This window comes from Poecilia mexicana, unplaced genomic scaffold (assembly GCF_051168715.1).
Source record: "Poecilia mexicana isolate PSO_F unplaced genomic scaffold, ASM5116871v1 scaffold_18, whole genome shotgun sequence".
Lineage (NCBI taxonomy): Eukaryota > Metazoa > Chordata > Actinopteri > Cyprinodontiformes > Poeciliidae > Poecilia > Poecilia mexicana.
In genome coordinates this window covers 11,234,397-11,254,734 of record NW_028263387.1, presented here as the reverse complement: position 1 = coordinate 11,254,734, position 20,338 = coordinate 11,234,397, and the positions used below count along the sequence as shown (strand labels likewise).

The 20,338-nt window shown below is 38.1% G+C and overlaps 3 protein-coding genes across 3 annotated transcripts; all 3 read right to left on the bottom strand.

The window, feature by feature from the left end:
• Nucleotides 1-478: 478 nt before the first annotated feature.
• On the bottom strand, nt 479-4,689 carry cldn15a (claudin 15a). Its single transcript, XM_014997461.2, has 5 exons — nt 3,642-4,689; nt 3,226-3,390; nt 2,916-2,997; nt 2,719-2,826; nt 479-1,186 (listed from the first exon to the last, which is right to left on the bottom strand). Exons 1-5 carry the CDS (start codon nt 3,856-3,858, stop codon nt 1,093-1,095), a joined length of 666 nt encoding a protein of 221 aa, XP_014852947.1. The 5' UTR covers nt 3,859-4,689; the 3' UTR covers nt 479-1,092.
• A 6,196-nt stretch (nt 4,690-10,885) lies between these two features.
• On the bottom strand, nt 10,886-14,419 carry fis1 (fission, mitochondrial 1). Its single transcript, XM_014997468.2, has 5 exons — nt 14,308-14,419; nt 13,722-13,854; nt 13,512-13,588; nt 11,606-11,711; nt 10,886-11,531 (listed from the first exon to the last, which is right to left on the bottom strand). Exons 1-5 carry the CDS (start codon nt 14,350-14,352, stop codon nt 11,428-11,430), a joined length of 465 nt encoding a protein of 154 aa, XP_014852954.1. The 5' UTR covers nt 14,353-14,419; the 3' UTR covers nt 10,886-11,427.
• Nucleotides 14,420-16,989: 2,570 nt separating this feature from the next.
• LOC148154060 (cytidine deaminase) lies at nt 16,990-20,105 on the bottom strand. The gene is made up of 5 exons (XM_014997471.2): nt 19,872-20,105; nt 19,647-19,763; nt 19,171-19,282; nt 19,043-19,100; nt 16,990-17,430 (listed from the first exon to the last, which is right to left on the bottom strand). Exons 1-5 carry the CDS (start codon nt 19,876-19,878, stop codon nt 17,317-17,319), a joined length of 408 nt encoding a protein of 135 aa, XP_014852957.1. The 5' UTR covers nt 19,879-20,105; the 3' UTR covers nt 16,990-17,316.
• Nucleotides 20,106-20,338: the final 233 nt, after the last annotated feature.

The following is a 20,338-nucleotide window of genomic DNA, read 5'->3' as shown; positions in this document are numbered from 1 at the left end:
TAGACGTGGACTGCTCTGATTGGACAGCCTATTTTAACACTGGTGGCACTCCTAGTATGTCTCATGCCACTGCTGGAGGCTCGACATGAGCAGTCGCCCTACAAAACTGAACGTCTGCCTGATAGTGATGGGAAAAATGATCCTTTCCCATTATCAACTTTCTTTGCAGGTCCATCTGAATACATTTAAATAAAATCAGCTTATTTCAGTATTTCAAAACCCAACCAACAACGGAATTTTAATACAGAAATGTCCATCTGCTAAAAAGTGTGTGGAAGTACTAACCAATACTTGGTTTTACATAAATACTGAATCAATGCAGTGTGGCTCTATGGTTCTGCCGAGGAGGCCGTTGGTTTAGGTGTTTCATTTCATCCTCTTCACAATACTAGATTCTCTGAGGATCAGGTCAGGTGAGCTTGGGTCAAAGCAGGTATTGGTACATTTGGTGGTAAGGATAGATCCCAAAGATGGGAAATATATGGGAAAATATTTTTTATTAAAAAAGTATTAGAATTACAACATATTGTGATTACAAAACTATCAAGTCAAACTCCAGTTTTCACTTTTACACATATTTTATTGTCTTCAATAGTAAAAAAAAAAAAAAAAACAATTGAAACAAAACAATTGTTGTCCATCCTCTCCTAACGGTACATTACAAAACTGTACAAAACAACACAAATAAAACCTGAATCATCTCTATTTTGACCGCATAAATATCTGTCCTTGTTTATGAAGATCAAAGCATGATTTATTATTGTTTTGGTAAATATCCACATGATTTCATCAGTGAAATACAAACAGAAATGGTAAAATGACTCAGTCTGTGTTGTGACACAGAGAAAAACAAAAATAGCTCTGTACAGTGTTTATATCATCGGCCTTAGTAATGATTTATACAGGAAACTCATCAGAAATTGTGACTATATACATTACAGTTACTGCCAACAGTAAGCAAATGGTGCAAGTTCCCAGCCATGGACAACACGGCCAGCAGAAAGAGTAAAAAACAAAACAAAACAAAAAAAAAACAAATGATTTATGTACAAGAATAAAAAGTGAGAAGATGACAGAAAAGTGCCGTCCTGCTCAGACGTAAGCGTTTCGTCCATAAGTGCTGGTTGCGGCGCTCCTGCTGGGTGCAGCTCCAGAGTACGCTGTTCCTCTTTCATAACGTAAGGGGCTGCAAAAAAAAAAACAACAAAAAAAAAAACACACAGTTGATAGTTGAGAGTAATTCATTGTAAGAAAATACATTTACACACTGGTTCTCTTTCTTCTCATTTTTAAATTATATTTTGATGCATCTACTAATGAAAGAGTTGGTCTTCTCTGGGTCTTAAAATAAAGGTAAATGCAAGCATAAATATAAACACGTTTACTGTTAATTTATCAGGAAGAAATCCAAAATGGCAAACTTTGGATTTCCTCTTATTTAGCTCTAAATAAGGTTTGGCATACAGTCAATTTCATGAGTGACTCTAAGATTGCATCATGTCCCGTGTCATCACTCTTCCGCCACTGTGCCTGATTCTTTGCATCAAGCTTTGACCTGATGTGCTGTGCTTGGTGTTCTGCAAACATGGTGACGGGCATTATGGTCCATTCACATACAATTTTTCAAAATTAAGTTGTTTAATTATTTTGTTGATGATTACTGCATTAATTAATTTGCAATAGCAGAACCTGATTGCTACGTTCTAATTTGGATTCCAAAGGAAACAAACTTTGTCAGCGTAAAATACAATGTTTTTGCCATCGAGGATTGAATTTTTCATACTTTAGGACATAATTTATTTTTTTAAATGCATTTATAACGTCCTGATAAAGTGAGCCTTCTAAAGTATTTGTAAACACTTTATTTTATATGATCCATACAGGCTGGTTGTCGCTCTGTTTTTATTGGAACACTAGATGGCGCTAAAGTCGAACTGGTTAAAACCTAGCGCACACTTGTATCTTTATTTTTAGCCTAAACTAGGAGTCTAGAGCTACTTAAGGCTCTTTTTCCACCTCAGAAACTTTACCAGTTTTTGGTATAATTTACCAAAAGTATAAAGAAATGAATCCTTTTCTTTTAAATAACAAGGTTACATTAAATGCTATATTTATCAGCTCATATGTCTGATTTGATGGTATGTGTAAAATTTCCATTGCAGATGGCACTAACGGTCGAAAGACACAAATAATGTTTTTTGGGAAGTCCAAAAAAACAAAAAACAAACAAAAAAAAAACAGTCACTCAAATAAAATCGATGTGATTTATTTAGGCTTGTTCTAGTATAAAAAGTGTTTGTTTTTTCAACAGTGAACACAATTTTAAAACTAAACTGTTTTTTAGAGCAGGATTAGTTATCTTTTTCTTAAGGGTCAAGGAGGACTTGTAGCTCTAGAAATTTTGCTTAGTGGGAAAAATGTTTTAAAAAATGGCTCTTTGGACCTAACAAGTTGCTGACCCCTGACCTCTTCCCACCTCAAGATAAAATCAGCCTACAGCGTTTCCAGTAGCTCTGATTGAATCTCATTTTTGGTTTTACTCTCAGAGTGTTTACAATGTTTCAGCCAGTTCACATGCTTCTCAGTGTACAGCATATTAAAGACTTTGATTAATTGCAGTTAATCAACAACCTGGCCTCGTCAAACTGTAACCGTGCATTTGGCAGACATCTTTTCTCAGCTCTCTGAATATTAAACACAACATGGATGGGAACTCACTATTTTTCCTGCGTGGCCGCTTTGCAGGAGCAGGAGAGACAGACTCCTCCGGCGATGGCGAGCACTGCCGAGCACCAGCCGATGTAAAGTCCTTCTCCTATTTCATACCTGAGACGGAGAGACAAACGGTCAGCTGACGTCTTACTTGAAGCTCTGCTGCTGTGCAACTTTAAAGCAGCTTTACTGCTGCGTCTTACTTGGTTCCTGGAAAGAAGGGGTCAAAGAAGTCCTGGGTGATGTTGAAGGCGTACCACGACACCGAGATCATGGTGCAAAGACCTTTTGATAGAAATAAAAATGCTAGAAAGCTGCCAGTCCGCTTGACCTGGTTCTTTAAGGAACCCAGTGAAAACTTTATGGAGGAATGATTTAAATGTGCAATAAAACCATATCATGATTTACTGTCCCTCTATTGAAGTTTCTTCATCTTTTTATAGAGCAGAGCATCGGCAAGTCGTAATTATCAGCAAGCTTCCCCGATGGACGCTCTTGAATCTGTTTTCTTACCTTGCAGGATGAAGAGAACCCCAGCGGTGCCTGCGATCCTCCCTTTGAGAACGTAGTTTTCTCCTCCCGCTTTTGAACACTTGATTCCGATCAGGGCCCCCACCAGGCCGAAGGTGCCCAACAGTATGGATGTGATCATCAGGGCACGGGAGGCCTGGATGTAACCTGGAGGAATAAACCAGGAAAAAAAAGAACAAATTAAAGCCCTTATCTGTGGCGGCAGAGGAAAGTTTATAGTTTCCTCAGACCTATAAAATCTTCTTATCGTCTAACCTCCACATTGCATTATATAAATCTTTTTTATAGATCCTTCAAGATAAAGTCCCTGGTAATTTGAGTTAGTAGAATAAATATATATTTATATATAAAGCCTCTTGTTACAATCTTTTGTTGTAGATTTTTTTTTTTAAACCTACCATTCAAAGCAAGCAGTGATGGGAACTCCCTGCAGTTGTGGACCCCGGTTGAGTCCGTGGCGCAGGACATCCACAGGTTCTCGTAGATGGTGGAGGTGGTGATGACGTTCCCGTCCACGCTGGACACCTTCCAGTAACGATTCGGCAGCGCGACCCCGACCATTATCCATCCGATGAACCCCAGGATCAAAGCCACTACTTCCACAATTGGATCCATGACCGTTTCTTCAGTCCAGCTCTCAGATAATCAAACAAAAATGATAGAATACCCAGATCCAAATCTGTTTGTTTTTTCCTTTCTCTTTTTGGTTAATTTTGCAAAAAAAAAAAAATTAGCTCCAAAAGCGAGACCCTCCGTTGAGTCGACGATAGCCTCTGAAATGTGTCTGGATCCTCAGATATGTATAATCATTTATATGACTGGCGGTTTCTCCTCCCACTATCCTCTGTCTTACTCTCTCCCTCTGTCCCACACACACACACACACACACCCACACACACACACACACACGCACACACACACACACTATCTGCTTTTCTTTTTTTTTTTTATTTTACACCCCTGAAACTGAACAGGTGTTTATCGGCTCACTCTCAAGGTCCAATGGTCATCAGTTGTCCTCAATGCTTTTTTACGGATGCCTCCAAAATGTTTACGTATCACATTTAGATTATTACCTGTGCAGAAAATATATTGAGTTTTCAAAGTCATGGTCAGACTTTTGAACAACTTAGTCAAAGAATCAATTTATTTGTGCGATTTGAGCGAACAATCAAAGATCATCAGCAAACGTTGATACGCCGACGGTTGCTCTTCTTGCAGGAACCCAAATATTGAGTCTGAATGTGGCTGAATGCAAGTTTTTTCACGTTGAGGTGTGGCTAAAGATGTTTCCAGGCTGGTTTTATTGTTTTGAATTGAACATCTGAAGGCCACGGGACATGAACACGCGTTCACCAAGTGTCACGCCTAGCTTTTCGGAACAATGTTGTTATGGATAAATAATTCTGTGTTTTTCCTCCATCTCTTTTGGCTGCTTGACGCTCGCATGAAAACACACACACGTGCACGCACGCACACACATGTAAGGCTAAGGAAATCGCATCACAGGGGAACGCTCTCTTTAGGGCGTAGCTTATCTAGAAGCTAAAAGGAATCAAAAGCTATTGTCCGGGGCCATTCTGTGTCGTCCCTTAAGGACGCATAGCAGTGGACCGGTGCTGTAACGGTAAACTATTTCTCTGTTGATCCTAAACAATGTTATCGCTTATTTGGCTTTAATAAATTGGACTGATGATTTGAACTCTGTTTTCTTGGTCATTCGAGACGATCTCTCCCAAAAAAAAGAGCGCAGAGCGACAACGTCAACATCTAACTGGAATAATCTCAAGGGTTAACAAGCAGCCAAGCAGAGACAAAACTTCAAGTTTCTGTGTTTGTTGGACCTCATTAATAACCCCCAGTGAGGACCTCTGGGTCAGCGCTGACAAATCCTCTGAATGCTTTAAGTTGACCCAGCTGATAATATCAAAGATAAACCTTAACCTGCAGTTGGGACCGAGCTGTCAATCTGGTAGGAGGGAGAAGATTTATAAAGGGGCAAACTCGTTTGTTTAAAGGTCAACAATAAAGATCTAAAAATAGGCCAACAATAAACCAGAGCTGTGCTTTTTCCAGGCCAAGTTTCAGGGAGGAAATTTTTTTTTTCTTCTTTTTCTTCTTCTAGAAATCTCCAGAGTATGTTTGAAGTCACAAATGTAATGTGGCTAAAAAAAAAAAAAAATCAAACAACTGACCGTTCCTAGAAATGTCTGATAATTATCGTTCCTGCTCGGGACAAGAGATTCTGGGAATCCAACAACTGAATAAAAAAGTAAAAGATAAAACAGAATAACAAAGAGTAGATGAGTAGATATCATGATACAGAGAGCCAGGAACACGCAGGTTTCTAAACTTACTTTACCTCAGTCATCTCTTGCTGCGAATGTTTTCCAACCTCAACGTCTTTCCACATCTTCTGGACCAAATCCACCCGGTGGTTTTATGAGGGTTTCTGTAGCTGATTAGTGTGGCTCTACTTTTATAAGATCAGAATTGACCCAGCAGGACAGGAAGTGCGTTGACCTTCAGAAATGTGTAGGAAATATTTTGTGGACTGTTTTTATTTTACATATTAAAAATTAGTGATGAAATTCTTTAAGAACAACTAAATTAAATGCATATAATATTCTCTAGAGTTACAGCCTAAATATGGATTTTCATTGTGTTTGTTTCACAAAATAAAATGTTTACATTTAAAGTAAAACAAAATAACTCCAAATTATTAGAAATAATAGAGTAGAGGCAACATATCGTTATCTATAAAGTTTAAATGCTCAACTTTAAGCTAAGTCCACAGGTGTGTTTCTGTTTTAGAAAGATTTGTACTCTGAGGTATTCATGACCTCTACAGTAATTCCCTCCTGTTTCCAGTCACAAAATCAAATCATATCAAAACAGTTTTTATCTGTATGCTTCCAAACTAGGTCAATGTGAAAAGATATTAATATTTTCAGTGGTGTGGAAAAGTGTTTCCTGATTTCCCATCATTTTGCATGTTTGTCGCTCTTCAGTGTTTCACAACATCAACCCAATTTCAATATTTAAGACAACACAAGTAAGCACACAACACAGTTTTTAAATTAAAATGTTTGTTATTAAAGAAGAAAACAATCTTACAATCAAATTCAGATGGCTCTGTATAACTGTAAAAGTGTTCCTTAATGTTGGAGCTCTGTTTAAAATTGACAAGATGTTCAAGATTCATTTAGAAAAATGGATTTCAAGAGTTTTCTGGATTTGCATTATAGATACTTTCTTTTTCTTTTTTTGCTTGATGTTTTATCTTTTGCTCACATTTGGGCTTTTAACATATTTACTGCCTTTAAATTTATTTTAAAGAGAAGTGCTTTCCAAACTCTTAACTAAAAGCTGAATGTAAATGTGCGAATTATAGTCTACAAATTAAATTGTAAAATTGCTCACATCAATTTTAGTCACTTTTAGAAATCTCTGGAATGCAGAAACAGAAGCTTAATTAATGATGAACTTGTAATGTATCAATGGAGGTTTTCAAACAGAAGATCTGAGTTTAGATTTCACCTCTCAACAGGAAAAAGAACCTTAACGTACAGCCATCACGTTTTAGATAAAAACATGTTGCTTTAGAATGACCTAGTCAAAGTCCAGATCTACATGAACTTGAGAGCCGGTGGCACAACCTGAACGTTGATGTAACCATTTATCCTTTTGCTTCCTCTTTCTAATCATGCATTACTTAATGTTGGTCTATCGCAATAAAACCAAATTAATAATACGCTGAGGTAGAAGTGTGACAAAAGGTGAAAAAGATAAAACGCTGCATCATGTTTCAGAGTGCAAACCCAAAGCTTCGGTTTTGAGTTTGTACAACACATCTGGTGATACAATGGACAACTCTACAGGTATAAATGATAGGGGATGCCTTAAAGTTCTGCATCCTGATCAATATATCAAATTTAGGAATTTATGTCCTTGTTAAAACCAAACAAATAAAACAACCTCACCCATGTCACCGACACCTGAGGTGCTCTAAAACATGGGTCCTGCTCCACCTTAAACGGCCCGTTTTACGACCAGACTGTTTGCGGAGCGCGTTTTACAGCTCCTCTGATTGCATGACTGGCCACGGAGGGTTTATAAGTTTAAAAGCAGATTTCACTGTCGCTTTACCTTTGAAAAATAAAACGTTATGTGACTGGTGAAGTGATACCTGGAAAGGCTGTAAGTTTCTCATTAGCTTTCCAGGAACAGACATACGATGAACATGTGAGGATGAGGCGCATCATGGAAGAGTGAATAGATAAATGTTTAAACAGACTCTCCTCTGAACTGCTTAATAATTATTGCACCAGATTTTTGGAGGAATATTTCATCTATCTTGAGAATCCCTTTTCTTTAATGACACGCAATGTTTAGAAATCCAGCAAACATTCAAGATACACCAAAGCAGTGACAAATAAAACCAACATTATATGTCAAAAGTTTTGGATGTGGCAGATTATATGCGTCATGTCAAGCAGTTCATTGTGGTGGGGGGATTCAAAGGTCTGCACTGTGTTCACTTTTATTTAAGGCAGCAATTAAAAAAAAAACATTCTACACTCTGCACCAATTAGATTTGAGCAGCATTCAAAACACACTAATAATTGATAGGCTGTTGCCAGGCAACTGTCAGATCTGACCAACCACTCCCACAAAATGTGGATTTGAGCTGTTGAACACTTTCCAGACACACCTTTTTAACGCTGTCCTTGACCCTGACTGGAGATAAATATTTGATTTACCACTAAACAATATCAAATTATGGAAACAAATCTTCTAGAAAGTCGTAATACTAAGTATTTAAGTAGGCTGACCTATAATCTGATCTACATGGTGAACAAAGCCACTGGTTTCTCATGAGAAGAGTTCGATAAATAAAGGTTCTTCCATGGGAACCACAAGTAACCCTGAGATCTGGATCTGCTAGCTATTAAAAATACATTTTAATTTAGTTATTAAAAGCTTTTTCTCAATGGTATCTCTAATAGAGTGGTTGCTCATCTTAAAAAACATCAATCTGGAAGCTTCTCAACTGATAAGAACCGCATCTCCACAGGTTATATATCACATCTCTGAGGCGAGAGAAAGCTGTCCGGTTGATGTTCACTCTGGAAGTCAAGGCCACTTCCTGGTGGAGCCTCGGGTTACTTTAGTCAAATCTTTCAAACTTATGCTTCGTGTTTACATTAGCCGTTAGCAGAAATTTATATGTAAGAGAAACTGCTTGAAAATAAATTTACATTTTCATAATATTTAAATTTATTGAGTGGGTCTGTAAATGTGAGATGTTCTTGAATGGCCTCTGCTTACCCTAACTCAGTATTTTCGAGTTGATTTAACGATTTTCTTTAATCCTCTTACTTTTCTTTTTCACCTGGGTAAGTCATAGCTGGTTGCAGCTTTAACATTCAGACTGAGACGGAACAGGCCCGTCTCTTCTGAACAGGATTTTCACTCATTACGCTTCTCTCATATAGAATTAGACTGCAGCCTTCTGACAAGAAAAAACTGAAAGATCAAATCTTTAAGAAGAAATCCCAATCAAAAATCTTCAAAAAGGGGAAGAAGGGAAAGGCAGAAGTGTGCTGATCTAGATTGATCAGGAAATGGCTACTTGCTGAAATAACTCTTTTCTACTGTCAGAGCAATGCTTGTAAAAAGTCTGAAACATCTGGGACTGAACCAAAAAAGCTTGGACGGAGGACATTAATAGGATTTCTGACATTTAAAAACAGCAGCAAAATGTAGCCTCTTGACCGCCATAAGAATTTATTTTTAAAGGATTTTTTTATGCTTCCTTACTGAGGAATTGTGGATGACTCTGTTTGAAAAATGTTTGTGAAAACCAATGTGAGAAAATACAATTTTAGCTGAGTTATGTAAATAGGAGGAGTTGTTAATTACGAGTGGCTCAAAGCAAAGCGGATACCTGAACTTTGCTTAAGTCCAGTCGCCTGCCTGAGGGTTTTGCCCTTTGTTCTGTTTTGAAGAGTGGAAAATTTTCCAGTTATCTGGACCCTCTGCTACTCATTAATTACTCAGAAATTTGAGTCATTAGACTCATAATGAGGCTAAAGTCCGTGTAAGTCCAGCCTAATCAACGTCTTTTATTGGCCTAATCAAAAATGGAGGCGGACGCCGCTGGAAGAATTTTACCGGCCTCACTGAGACGGGTCTGGATAGAAACACGCTGCCCGGGTCCTCGGAGGTTCTGTCAGACATGCCTCAGACTCCAGAAAGATTCAAGTTGCCAGCTTGATTTTACAGCAGGAAGGCTTACAGAGGCTATCAGCTCTATGCGCCGTTATCAACTTCAGGAGGGGTAACTCATTAACCCGTCTGACGACACCGAAACTCACCAGACCTGTCAGGGAAAAAATTATCTGTTTACCGGGAAAAGATGTCACTAGGAGAGAGAAACAGGAAAATACGAGAGGAACCCAGGAAAACCGAGACTTGAAAACACATTTTACCCTCAATGGTTTATCAGAGCAGTGCTAATTCAGATCCGCTCCGGTGAGTTTCAGTTGCCGGGCCAACGTTCATTGAGTGCAGCAGGATATTAATATGTAATCAACATGTAGAAATGCAACTGGGAACAATGTGCATGCCCCCATCACGCTGTAATTAAGGTTATTGTGTAATCCAGTACAACAGCACTTCATTGTTTGACACCGAGCATGATGACCCGCACCAACACAATGGAGCAACATTTCATGTCCAGTTAATGTGTAATATTCTTTTATACACCTTTTTGAAATCGAGGTTTGCACCAGATCCTGGTTTCCAAGGTAACTGTCCAGCAAGTTGGTGGAGAAACACTGAGATGCCAAAAAGTAAGAATAAAAAAGTGTCATCTGATGAATTTGGTTCTGCAGCTCAACCTTAATAGCTTCATTAAATCTCATGAGCTGTTTAAAAAAACATTTTTATTAAAATTTTCAGTAGCTTTTCTGATCAATCAGACTTGCGGTGCAATAATGTGTCAATAACTGTAGAGGGCGCTGTATAAATTAGGTGCATGCAGAGATATTTAAGTTAATGCTCTGAAGAGCAATAACTTTTTATTGCTCTTTATTGCTCAGGGTGTTTTATGAAGTTGTAAAATATCAAAAAGAAAGAAACTTTCGCTTGTTGTGAATTATGACCTTACCAGCATAAACATCTCCTCTCACCGATTGATTGAAAAAAAAAAAAAAAAAATTAAAGAAGTTTTGACACCATAATGTTTCCATAAACCTTGACTCTGGTTAGCAGGTACAGCCTAAAGAGTATTTAAATTTTTTGAAGGAATATTTACTACATTTTGGTTAATTCAGCATCTAGATTTTAATCTTAACCCAACTAAAGTTGAGATGTTCTTATAATTGTATTTCCTTCAATTGTTGCTTAAATGTTGAATCCAAGCAAAGTTACACTGGAGAACTGTGTTTTTTTTTTTTTTGTTTTTTTTAATCGTGATTTGTACAATAAATCTGCAGGTAAAATATAGTAAATTTTGAAAAAACTACTGATAATTTATTTAAAAAATCTCAACATCACTTTCACCGTTTCTCAGTCTTTATGATTTGCAGTAAAAAAAAACAAAAAAACAAAAAAAAAAAACAAACAGTGACATAAATATTCTTGCAGTCATTTTATTTACCAAGATGTAAAATAATTAAATATAGTAAATGTCAGGAAAGCTTTTAACATGAGTAAGTATGTAAATTCTATTAGTTAGTACTCTGAATAAACAAAAAAAAGAGCATGTCTGAATTAAATGTTCACAGCTTTCAGCTGGACTCCTCTGCAGACATTAAGCCACTCTCTCTTCATGTTACCTCCTATTGTTCACGCAGCATCAGTAGCACTTTCCTTTATCCATAAACAATGAAACAAAGCTGTACACTCTTAGACATGCAGAAAACAAATGGCAACTTATTCAATTGAAGTTAAAAGAGTAGCTAAAGAATGACATGCTTTAATATGTGAACAGAAGAAAATGTGATTTTCAACCCTGTTAAAGTATGAAACTTTTTTTTTCCAACCATCATTTGCTGTAAATGTGATGCAGCACAAATTCAACTTGAAACAAACCTCTTTTTAGCACTTGGTTATTTGTTGTTGTTGTTTTTTAAATAGAGGTCAGCGTATAAGTCCAGAACACATTTCTTATCCAGGTTAGGATTTCGCTGCTCCCTTTGACACCGCCAAGCCGATCAGACCTGCCAAACCCGCCACGCCCAGTCCGATTCCCCCGACAATCGCCATGCCGACCAGGCCGTCTGGACAACGACAAGCGGGCGTGAGGGTGTGGATGTGTAAAGCGTTTTCAGAACATTGTTTTTCACACGCTTACCTTTCTTCAAAGCCTTGTCGATGAGCTTCTCCAGCTCCAAGGCTTGCTTGTTCCCCGGCTCGTTCCTCAGGAGAGTCCGGATGTACTTCAAGGCCTTTTCATATTCCTGGGAGGGGTGGTGGATGGGATGGGATGGGATGGGATGAGATGGGATGAGATGGGATGAGATGGGATGAGATGGGATGAGATGGGATGGGATGGGATGGGATGGGATGGGATGGGAGGAGATGAGAGGAGAGGAGAGGAGAGGAGTCACTTAAAATTATGAAAACAAATCAAATCAAAGTCAATGCAGGTCAGGCGTGAGGTGAACGAGGCGCGTGAGGTGAACGAGGCACGTGAGGTACAGTTGGAGAGATTACAGCTTAAAAGCAGACAGAGAGATCATTATGACCTGCAGACCATAAAGCCCTGATTAGTTATCTTCAGAGGATCGTCAGGGAGGGAGCAGAGGCAGGCACACCGCTGTACCAGAATGCAGGTACATTCTGGTACAGCGTGTACCAGAATGCTGTACCACAAACACATAAATCAAATTAGATACTCTGAGAACAAGCTCTCTGAAAAAGCAAATGATCTCATCATTTTCTCTGCACATTTTCCTCTTTACTCAACAAAACCACAGCTGACCTATGTATATCTATATTCACTCTAATATGTGTATTGCTAAAGACCTGAGGAGAAAGTGCAAACATAGGTATGAATGTGTGCACTTCACTGGACCTACAGTCAGGGAGGGGCAGCATCATGCTCAGGATGTGCTTTGCAGCCACTGTGCATTGTACAGAGTGGATAAAATAATTAAGACTTACTCAAAATTGGAAAATTTTACTTCAATTCAGCAACTAGAGGATGAAACTTAAACTCAAATATGGACAGTGATTTCAGACAGACATACGTCTAAAGAGACTGTCGAATGGATAAAGCAGACTGATATTAAGGTAATGAAGTGATAAAACGTTGCACCAAACGTTCCTTGACGGCTTCAAAACTGAGGTGAAACTCTGAAATTTGGTTTAGGACTTTTAACCAAATATGAGCGAGGAATACATTTGAGCCTTTAGGTATAAGTTACAGTAAGTTGAGAAAATTAGACATAACAGAAAATCTACAATAATAGTTTTTAAATAAATTGTTGTTGTTGGCTGTCTAACTAGTCCACCCTGTTGGAAAAAAAAAAAAAAAAAAACACCAGGTAAGCTGATGTAAACTTCTGACTGATGCCTGAAAATATTTGTGAAAATTAGCAAAAGTTAAAATACTCGAGGGTTATTATTATCCTGAAAAGAAACACAAGCTTTCAAATTAAAGTAGTGTTTCATCTCAATTACACGAAAAAGAATGGATCCGTGACTGAACATGAGGGAATCAGCAGGAAAAAGTGAAAATATAACAGTTAAACATACATATAAAAAGAGTTTAATTTTAAATGCACTGATGCCACCAGAAAACCTCAAACTATTAACTTTCCAGACTAACAGTGACATCTAGCTGCATCACCAGTAACATGCTTTGAACCAGCAGACAAAGCTTTATTGTTTCAGAAGTGACTCAGTGTGTCTGTGCTTGTATCAAGGGAAGGGGGTAAGAGTAACGGGTAATGAAATCATTCTTTAAACAATCTGAGATTGTCAAAAAGACATTTTTCTTTTTCTTGCTTTTCTTTTGGGGTTGGAAATTTCGCCCCATTTATACTTTACATTTGTGATCTAGTTTTAAGCCTGCTAAGCGCATGGTTTCTAGTTGGATAGTTTCGTTACCAGTGACTGAAATTAGTTAATTAATTTTCTATAACTTAGGAGAAACCACAGCTGTTTATTTCTGACCATTCAAACAGAAGCGAGTATTTTGAACACGTTATGAAAGAAAATACAAGATTCATATTATATTTGGAAAGATGACTGACTTTGAGCCTGTAGTTGGCCACTGCAAGGTAGAAGAGAAAGTCCCGGGAGTCGTCCTTTGACGATTTGTGGACAAGTTCTGCAAGACAAAAAAATATATATGTGTGTGCTAAAGCAGTCCACAGAAAAGAGTGTGACTGGTTCCTACAGGTTTGCTCAGAAGAAATACTGGAAAATAATAAGAATAATTTAAATAATAAACATTTATTTACCCTCCAGGAGCAACACTCCCTTCTTGATGTCGTCTGTGTATTTACTCCTGATTAAACACCAAGCATACTCAAACTTTGTTTCCTTGGAAACAGATCCCTTCAGCAGCTCGTTGTTGTACTTCTTCTCGAATTTCTGGAACAGAGAAAACACAAATAAGTCTCATAAAGAGAGCTTAAAATGACAAATCAGCAGCCGCTCTGTTTCACTCAACATATCAGTAAAAAGTATCGACTTTTAGCGTCTGTTATATCCTGTTGCGCAAGATTTACATTAATTGTTCCACTATGTGTAATTCAATGTAACCACATATTAATGTAATACTGCTGTTGGCATCAGGTATCGGTACCAGGTATCATCAGGTATTAAAGTGAATTTCATTAAGAAGGCAACCAAGTGTTAACCCAAAACATGGACATTAGCATTAGCATGCTACGTGACGCGACAGACGTGTCGACGTGGGGTGTTTTCCCACAGTGTCAGCGTTTACCGAGACAAGTGAAGGTAAGAGGATATCGGTGATAGTTATTAACTGGCCTATATGTTCGTTTTGTACCGCGGAAAGAGGTTCAATAATGTAAAACTTACTTTGAGGTCCTCAGGAGCTACAACATCACTCAGAACAGCCTCCATGTTTCCGGAAAACGGGGCTAGGACACGCCCCCGTCCAATCACATGACACAACAACGCTTACGTAATGTTTTCCTTTTCACCCCCTTAGAGCTGTTGGATAAAGACTTTTTTTCCCTACTTCATCCAACTCCAATGTTTCCTAGGTAAATTTGATACTCTCATGGTGACATGAGAGAAAAAAATAAAATAAAATAAAATAAATAAATAAATCGCACCAAGTCGTTGAAACGAGTTACTAAGTCGTAGCCACGATTTTTTTTCTTCTCCTATGGGGTGAGGGACGTCATCATGTCGTGACAGTTTATGAGACAGATAATCTGTGAAAACAATCAATCTCCTCTACCTCGTCCCTGAATTACTACTGCTGGTTAAAGTAATGCAACATTCCGGCCAAAACAACCAATCAGAACCAGGAGGAGGGTCTGACAGCAGTCAGTCAACTTCATTCATTCACTGCTAAATGTGCTAATGGTGGAGAAACAACATATCATTACAGGAAAATCGTTTATCTGCCGTCATTGGTAACTATGCTAACTAGACTGAGCATTCACAACAGGCTGTGCTAGCTGCAGCATAGCACAGAGCAAGGGGGAGGAAGGATGAGCAGCCACACAAGATTGTGATTGACAGCATTAAAACTCTCCTGCCACTGATTGGTTGTTTCTAGCACTGGGAGATTAGATCTTTCACAGATTATCTCTCATACCATACTGTCACAACATAATGACAGTTTTAACAAATATGTGAAAAGTTACATACTGCAGCTTTAATTTCACTTCAGAGAAGATGGGTCAGGAGGGGCATGAGTTAGAGCTGCTGCTGACTGACTCATCTGTTGTTAAGTGTGGTAAAAAGTACAGGTTAAATACATGAATATCATGGGAATTTCTTTCCTTAATTCATTAAATGCTAGTGAAAAGGAGGCAAACAGTAGTATGTAGCTAAGCTAACTATACTAAAAGGTTGATAATCTCACACAGTCTACCCACCTCTCGGAGAAAAACTGGGTGATAAATTAACACTCTTGCCTTTCTCTCTCTCTCTCTTTTTGTTTGAAAATCTGATTTTATAATTTTTCTTAGCAGCATAGTAACTGCCACAGTCGTTCATGTCTTCCACTGACTTCTGCTGAACAACGTCACTGTCAAGTTTGCAGGAACTTCTTATAGATCCAGGGGGGCGGGCGGGGTGGGGTTCAGGGAAAATATGGATGTGTGTTTTTTGGTCCAGGAGTGGGAACATTTAATTTTTACTGCTAAAAACAATTTTCCGAAAATACAATATGATTAATTTTGTAATTGACAGGGCCCCAATTTTTTTATTTCTATGAACAAAAAAATAAATAAATTGTGGAGGGCCCCCTGTTGATCAGGGCCCTTAGAATTGTCATAACTTTTTCCACTTATACGGCACCCCTGCCTGCAATGTAAAATCATATCAATTCAGAACAGTGTTTAAGACCCTTTCCTCCGATCTTAAGAATGCTTCCTTCTCCATATTTGCTTTGTTTGTGAATATGAATCTATTCATATTCTAATCTGTTTTCTGTTCTTGACTGTGGGAAGGAGGAAGTAAAGGAGCAAAATGTTTAACTCATACGTAAGATTTCTACACAGAGTAGAGACACAGACTTGAAGAAAGAGTTGAGGACAAAAAGTCAAAGTCAGGATTGGGGACAAAATCCTTTCAGGCATTCCACAGATTGGGAAGTGAGTTTGAAAACAAACAAACTTATCCAAAAGCTGCGGGGCGTGGGCACACGTCCAAAAGCCAAAGAACAAAACAGCGTCGAAAACAATGAGGACTTGGACTGGGAGAATAATGGGAAACTCAAAGATGGACAAAGATAATGGAAAATAAACCAAAAAAAAAATATCTAAAGAGCATTTTTGACCTTTTCACTCATGGAAATGTGGTTACGTGACTCCAACACATCAGAACCACAACTAAATTATTTAACCACGAAACTTTAGCCGCTTTGACAAATGTCCTTCTCAAAAATGTATCAAAGCACTTAAAGACCAAGAAACGTATACGGATACTCTGCGGTTTATGTGTCGACGTACAAAATGTTCTTTTAACAATTAGAAAATTGAGGCTATTCAGAGCAGAGCTTCAAAGCTACTCGATTAAAAAATTGACCCAGAACTTTCTGTTACGTTTCTTGTTCTGTGCTTCCAGAGGAATAAGTGGATAAGAAGAGGTAGCAGAAGAACAGAACAGCACTGACGAGGCTGCAAACACCAACAATATGTGGGGCTTCCTAGAAATGGTCAAACGCCAAGCCGAACATCATCTACTTTAGCAAGGAACACAACATTCAACACCACGATGAAAGGGCTGGACAACAAAAATGGCAATAAAAAACATTTTGGTTCTAGAGACGCTTAATGTGAATCTAACTTTGAAATCTGTTATTCGATCAGGACAATTTCTTTCTCTCTCGTTATTATACCTCTGGCAGACAAATATTATTATATAATGTTCATATTTTATGTCAATATTATGTAATATTAATAATTTATTTCTTCTGATTTGATATAGATCTGAAAAATTAATTAACCACATTAACAGATAAATCAAAAGACTTTGGCTGTGTATTACTTTTGGATTTCACAACATGAGTTTCCAACTAGATTTTTAGTTGTTGTTTTTTTTAGTTTATTTAACCAGCCATTCAAAAATTGAATATTTCTACAAGGTGATGCCAAATGAAATTGGACACAAATACATTTTACAGTCAGTTGTGGTAGATAGAAGTTGAAAAACAAAAGAATGATCAATTTCTGGCTTATTACAAACTTGACAGATATGTTTTTTTTTTCTACAAATGATTTACATCAACTGCGTGGTTATAAGTTTGTAGTGGGTCTACAGCAGGTTTTCATATTTAGTGTTTTTTCTAGGCTAGCTGCGATAAAATCAGCAAGTTTTAGGCCATCCAGAGATGCAGTGGAAGCGTGTTCAGTTCTTTGCGAGGTGTTCAGGGGAAAATGGCAAAGGCAGCAGTTCGTGAAGCTTAGTTTCTTTGTACGTTCCATCTGGCTTAGTCAAATACACGGTCCAGTTCGATCCAAACTGTGGGTAGGAAAAACACGAGAGAAACAGAGACGTAAGAAGAAGAAGTGCCCTCACCGTTATTCACAGGGCAATTTCATTTCAGACTGACTCAGGAACCATTTCCCAAATCTTATCAGAACAGTTAAGAGTTAGGTGTGCTCTGAGACACCCAACTCCTCCTGAAGTTTCACTATTTGATGTCAAGCATCGAAACTTCCTAAACTGACCCTAAACATTATAAGTAACTACACTGTCAACATAACATATGAGACACAGAACAGGGAAAAAAAGTGTAAGTTTTGGGTCACTGATTAAGTTCAGGTCATCCCAAAATTATTTTTATCCATGCAAAGATGTGTATAAAGCATAAAAATAAAAACTAATCTTTTATTTCAGTGGAAGAAGATCTGAAACAGTAAAACAAGAAAAAACATAAGCATCTTTTACTATTGTTCTGCAAGTTAGAAAGCAGAGGTGTACCCAAATATCTAATTAGAATAATGGTCTATTGGTATGGTCATCAACTAATGTATGTCAAATGGGGTAACACATTGTCTGACTCGTTTAATGTTGGTAACGGAGTAAGGCAGGGAAGTATATTGTCCCCTTACCTTTTTAACATCTACATGGATGAACTATCAAAGCGCCTGAATTGTTGTAGAACAGGCTGTGTAGTTGGTGACCGCATAATCAATCACATAATGTATGCGGATGATTTGGTAATCTTATGCCCATATAGTGCTGGCCTTCAACAATTACTAAGGGTCTGTTCCCAATATGGATGTGATTTTGATGTCAAATATAACGCTAAGAAAAGCAATGTCATGATTGTTAGAAGTAGAGCAGATAAGCATCTGATAACCCCTGACTTCTCTTTATCTGGCATTGTCCTCAATATATGCAATGAAATTAAATATCTGGGACATTACATAACTGATGACCTGTCTGATGATCGTGACATTTGTAGGCAGTATTGCATGATGTATGCACAGGCTAATATTCTGATCAGGAAGTTTGGTATGTGTTCATCCTCTGTGAAGGTAGCTTTTTTTAAAGTTTTTTGCACTTCATTTTACACAGCCCATCTATGGCGAAGATATAAAAAAAGTAGCCTGCACAAACTTTATGTGGCATACAATGATGGCCTGAGGCTCCTACTCAAAGTGCCTAGATGGAGCAGTGCTAGCCACATGTTTGCACATAACGCTGTTCCCACATGTGCAGCTGCGCTCAGGAATCTCATGTATAAATGTATGTGTAGATTATCCGTGTCATACAATAATATAATAGCAATTTTAATAAACCCTGTTTTTAGTACAGTGAGATTTTTCTCAAGATTGTGGAAACATTGGCGTCATCATTTATTTGTGGCTCAGTGACTGTCATGTTTCTTTTTGTTTTCTTTTTCTTTTGTTTTACTATGGACCTCTTTTGTGTCTGAAATAAATATTGATTGATTGACTATACAAAGAGACATTTTTTTCTCATTCCCAGTAAATTCTGTCTTACAAAATATCTACACGACCCTTTGAATGATTCAAGTTTCCTAAGCACCTTCTACTATCATGCAGGTGTTTAAACTCTATGCAGAACTTATGAAAACACAGAACAGTTCTGTGGATAGTCTCACCTCCATGAGAACCTGTCTGCATGCTCCACACGGCCCAACAAAACGGTCTTTGATATCACTGGGCGGAGAGGAAGACGAGTAAATGACTGTGATATCGTTTGAATTTTGACCGGCATGAAGTGTCTTACCATGTCACAGCGATGGCGGTGAACTGTCTATGTCCCTCAGCTACGGCTCTCTGGACGGCCGTCCTCTCGGCACACACGGTCAGGCCATAGGAGGCATTCTCCACATTGCAACCTGGAAATAATAAAACATGTAGAGCTGTTTTTAAAAGTGCTGCATAATTTTATACCCACCTACCCAGAGCCAGTTTCATTTTTGTAAATTAAATTGTAGTTGGAAATAAATTGAATCTGTTTGTCTGGTAGAGATTACAATTGAAATGAATTGATTTTTACAAATAAGCTGAAATTTATAAAAATTAACTGTTGTTTTGTGTGTATAAATGCAAATCTGCCTCTTTTTTCCCGCCGGTCAAACTCTACCACTTTCTCATTGCCACTCCCCAAGTGATTTATTTAAATTAATTTATTATAGTCACATAACAACAGGTTGAACACTGTATTTGCGCGATTTTCTGTTTGAGCCACCTGTTTCTTACCTGTGACAATGGCGCCATCTGCTGTTAAAAGGGCGGCACCGACAGGGAAGCGGCTGTAGGGACAGTAAGCCAAGTCCCGGGCCTGTAGGCACTTTGAGACCAGCTCTGTCACTTTATCTGAGCAGAAAATACAGGATTAGCCTTTAACGAAACAAATACTGTATTTAAAGAGAGCCACGTGGCTAATAAGGGAGTTTTTAAACAGGTGAAACTCGATGGACGTACCTGTCATAGTAGCAGATTAGTCTCCCACTTTGTTAGATGGACTGTTCTGGACGGTTTCTCCGTCTAAAGCTGAACCACCACGTGATGGACAAATGAGCTGTTAATGTTTTAGAGATTTTGTTTTTTTCGGGCTGGCTGACCTGAGCTGGTTTGCATGTGCACGCCTGCACTACCTTCCACCTGATTGGCTGATCAGCGATGACAGAGATCTCCGCATGTTTCTGATAGGACCAGATGGGGGACTCCCGTTTAAACAGTAAATGAATTGCCCAAAGCAGTGGTGGTTCTGCCATCGGAAAACGTTTTTAAGTAGAAACATCTTTATTTGGCATTGCAACAATCTAATCCTCCTTCGTGAGATCCAATTTGGGAGCCTCACATTTGCAGTTTAATGTATTTTCAGTCTGTATAATTTTGACATTTATTCACATCGACAAACTTATTTTGAATGAATTTAATCTACTTTT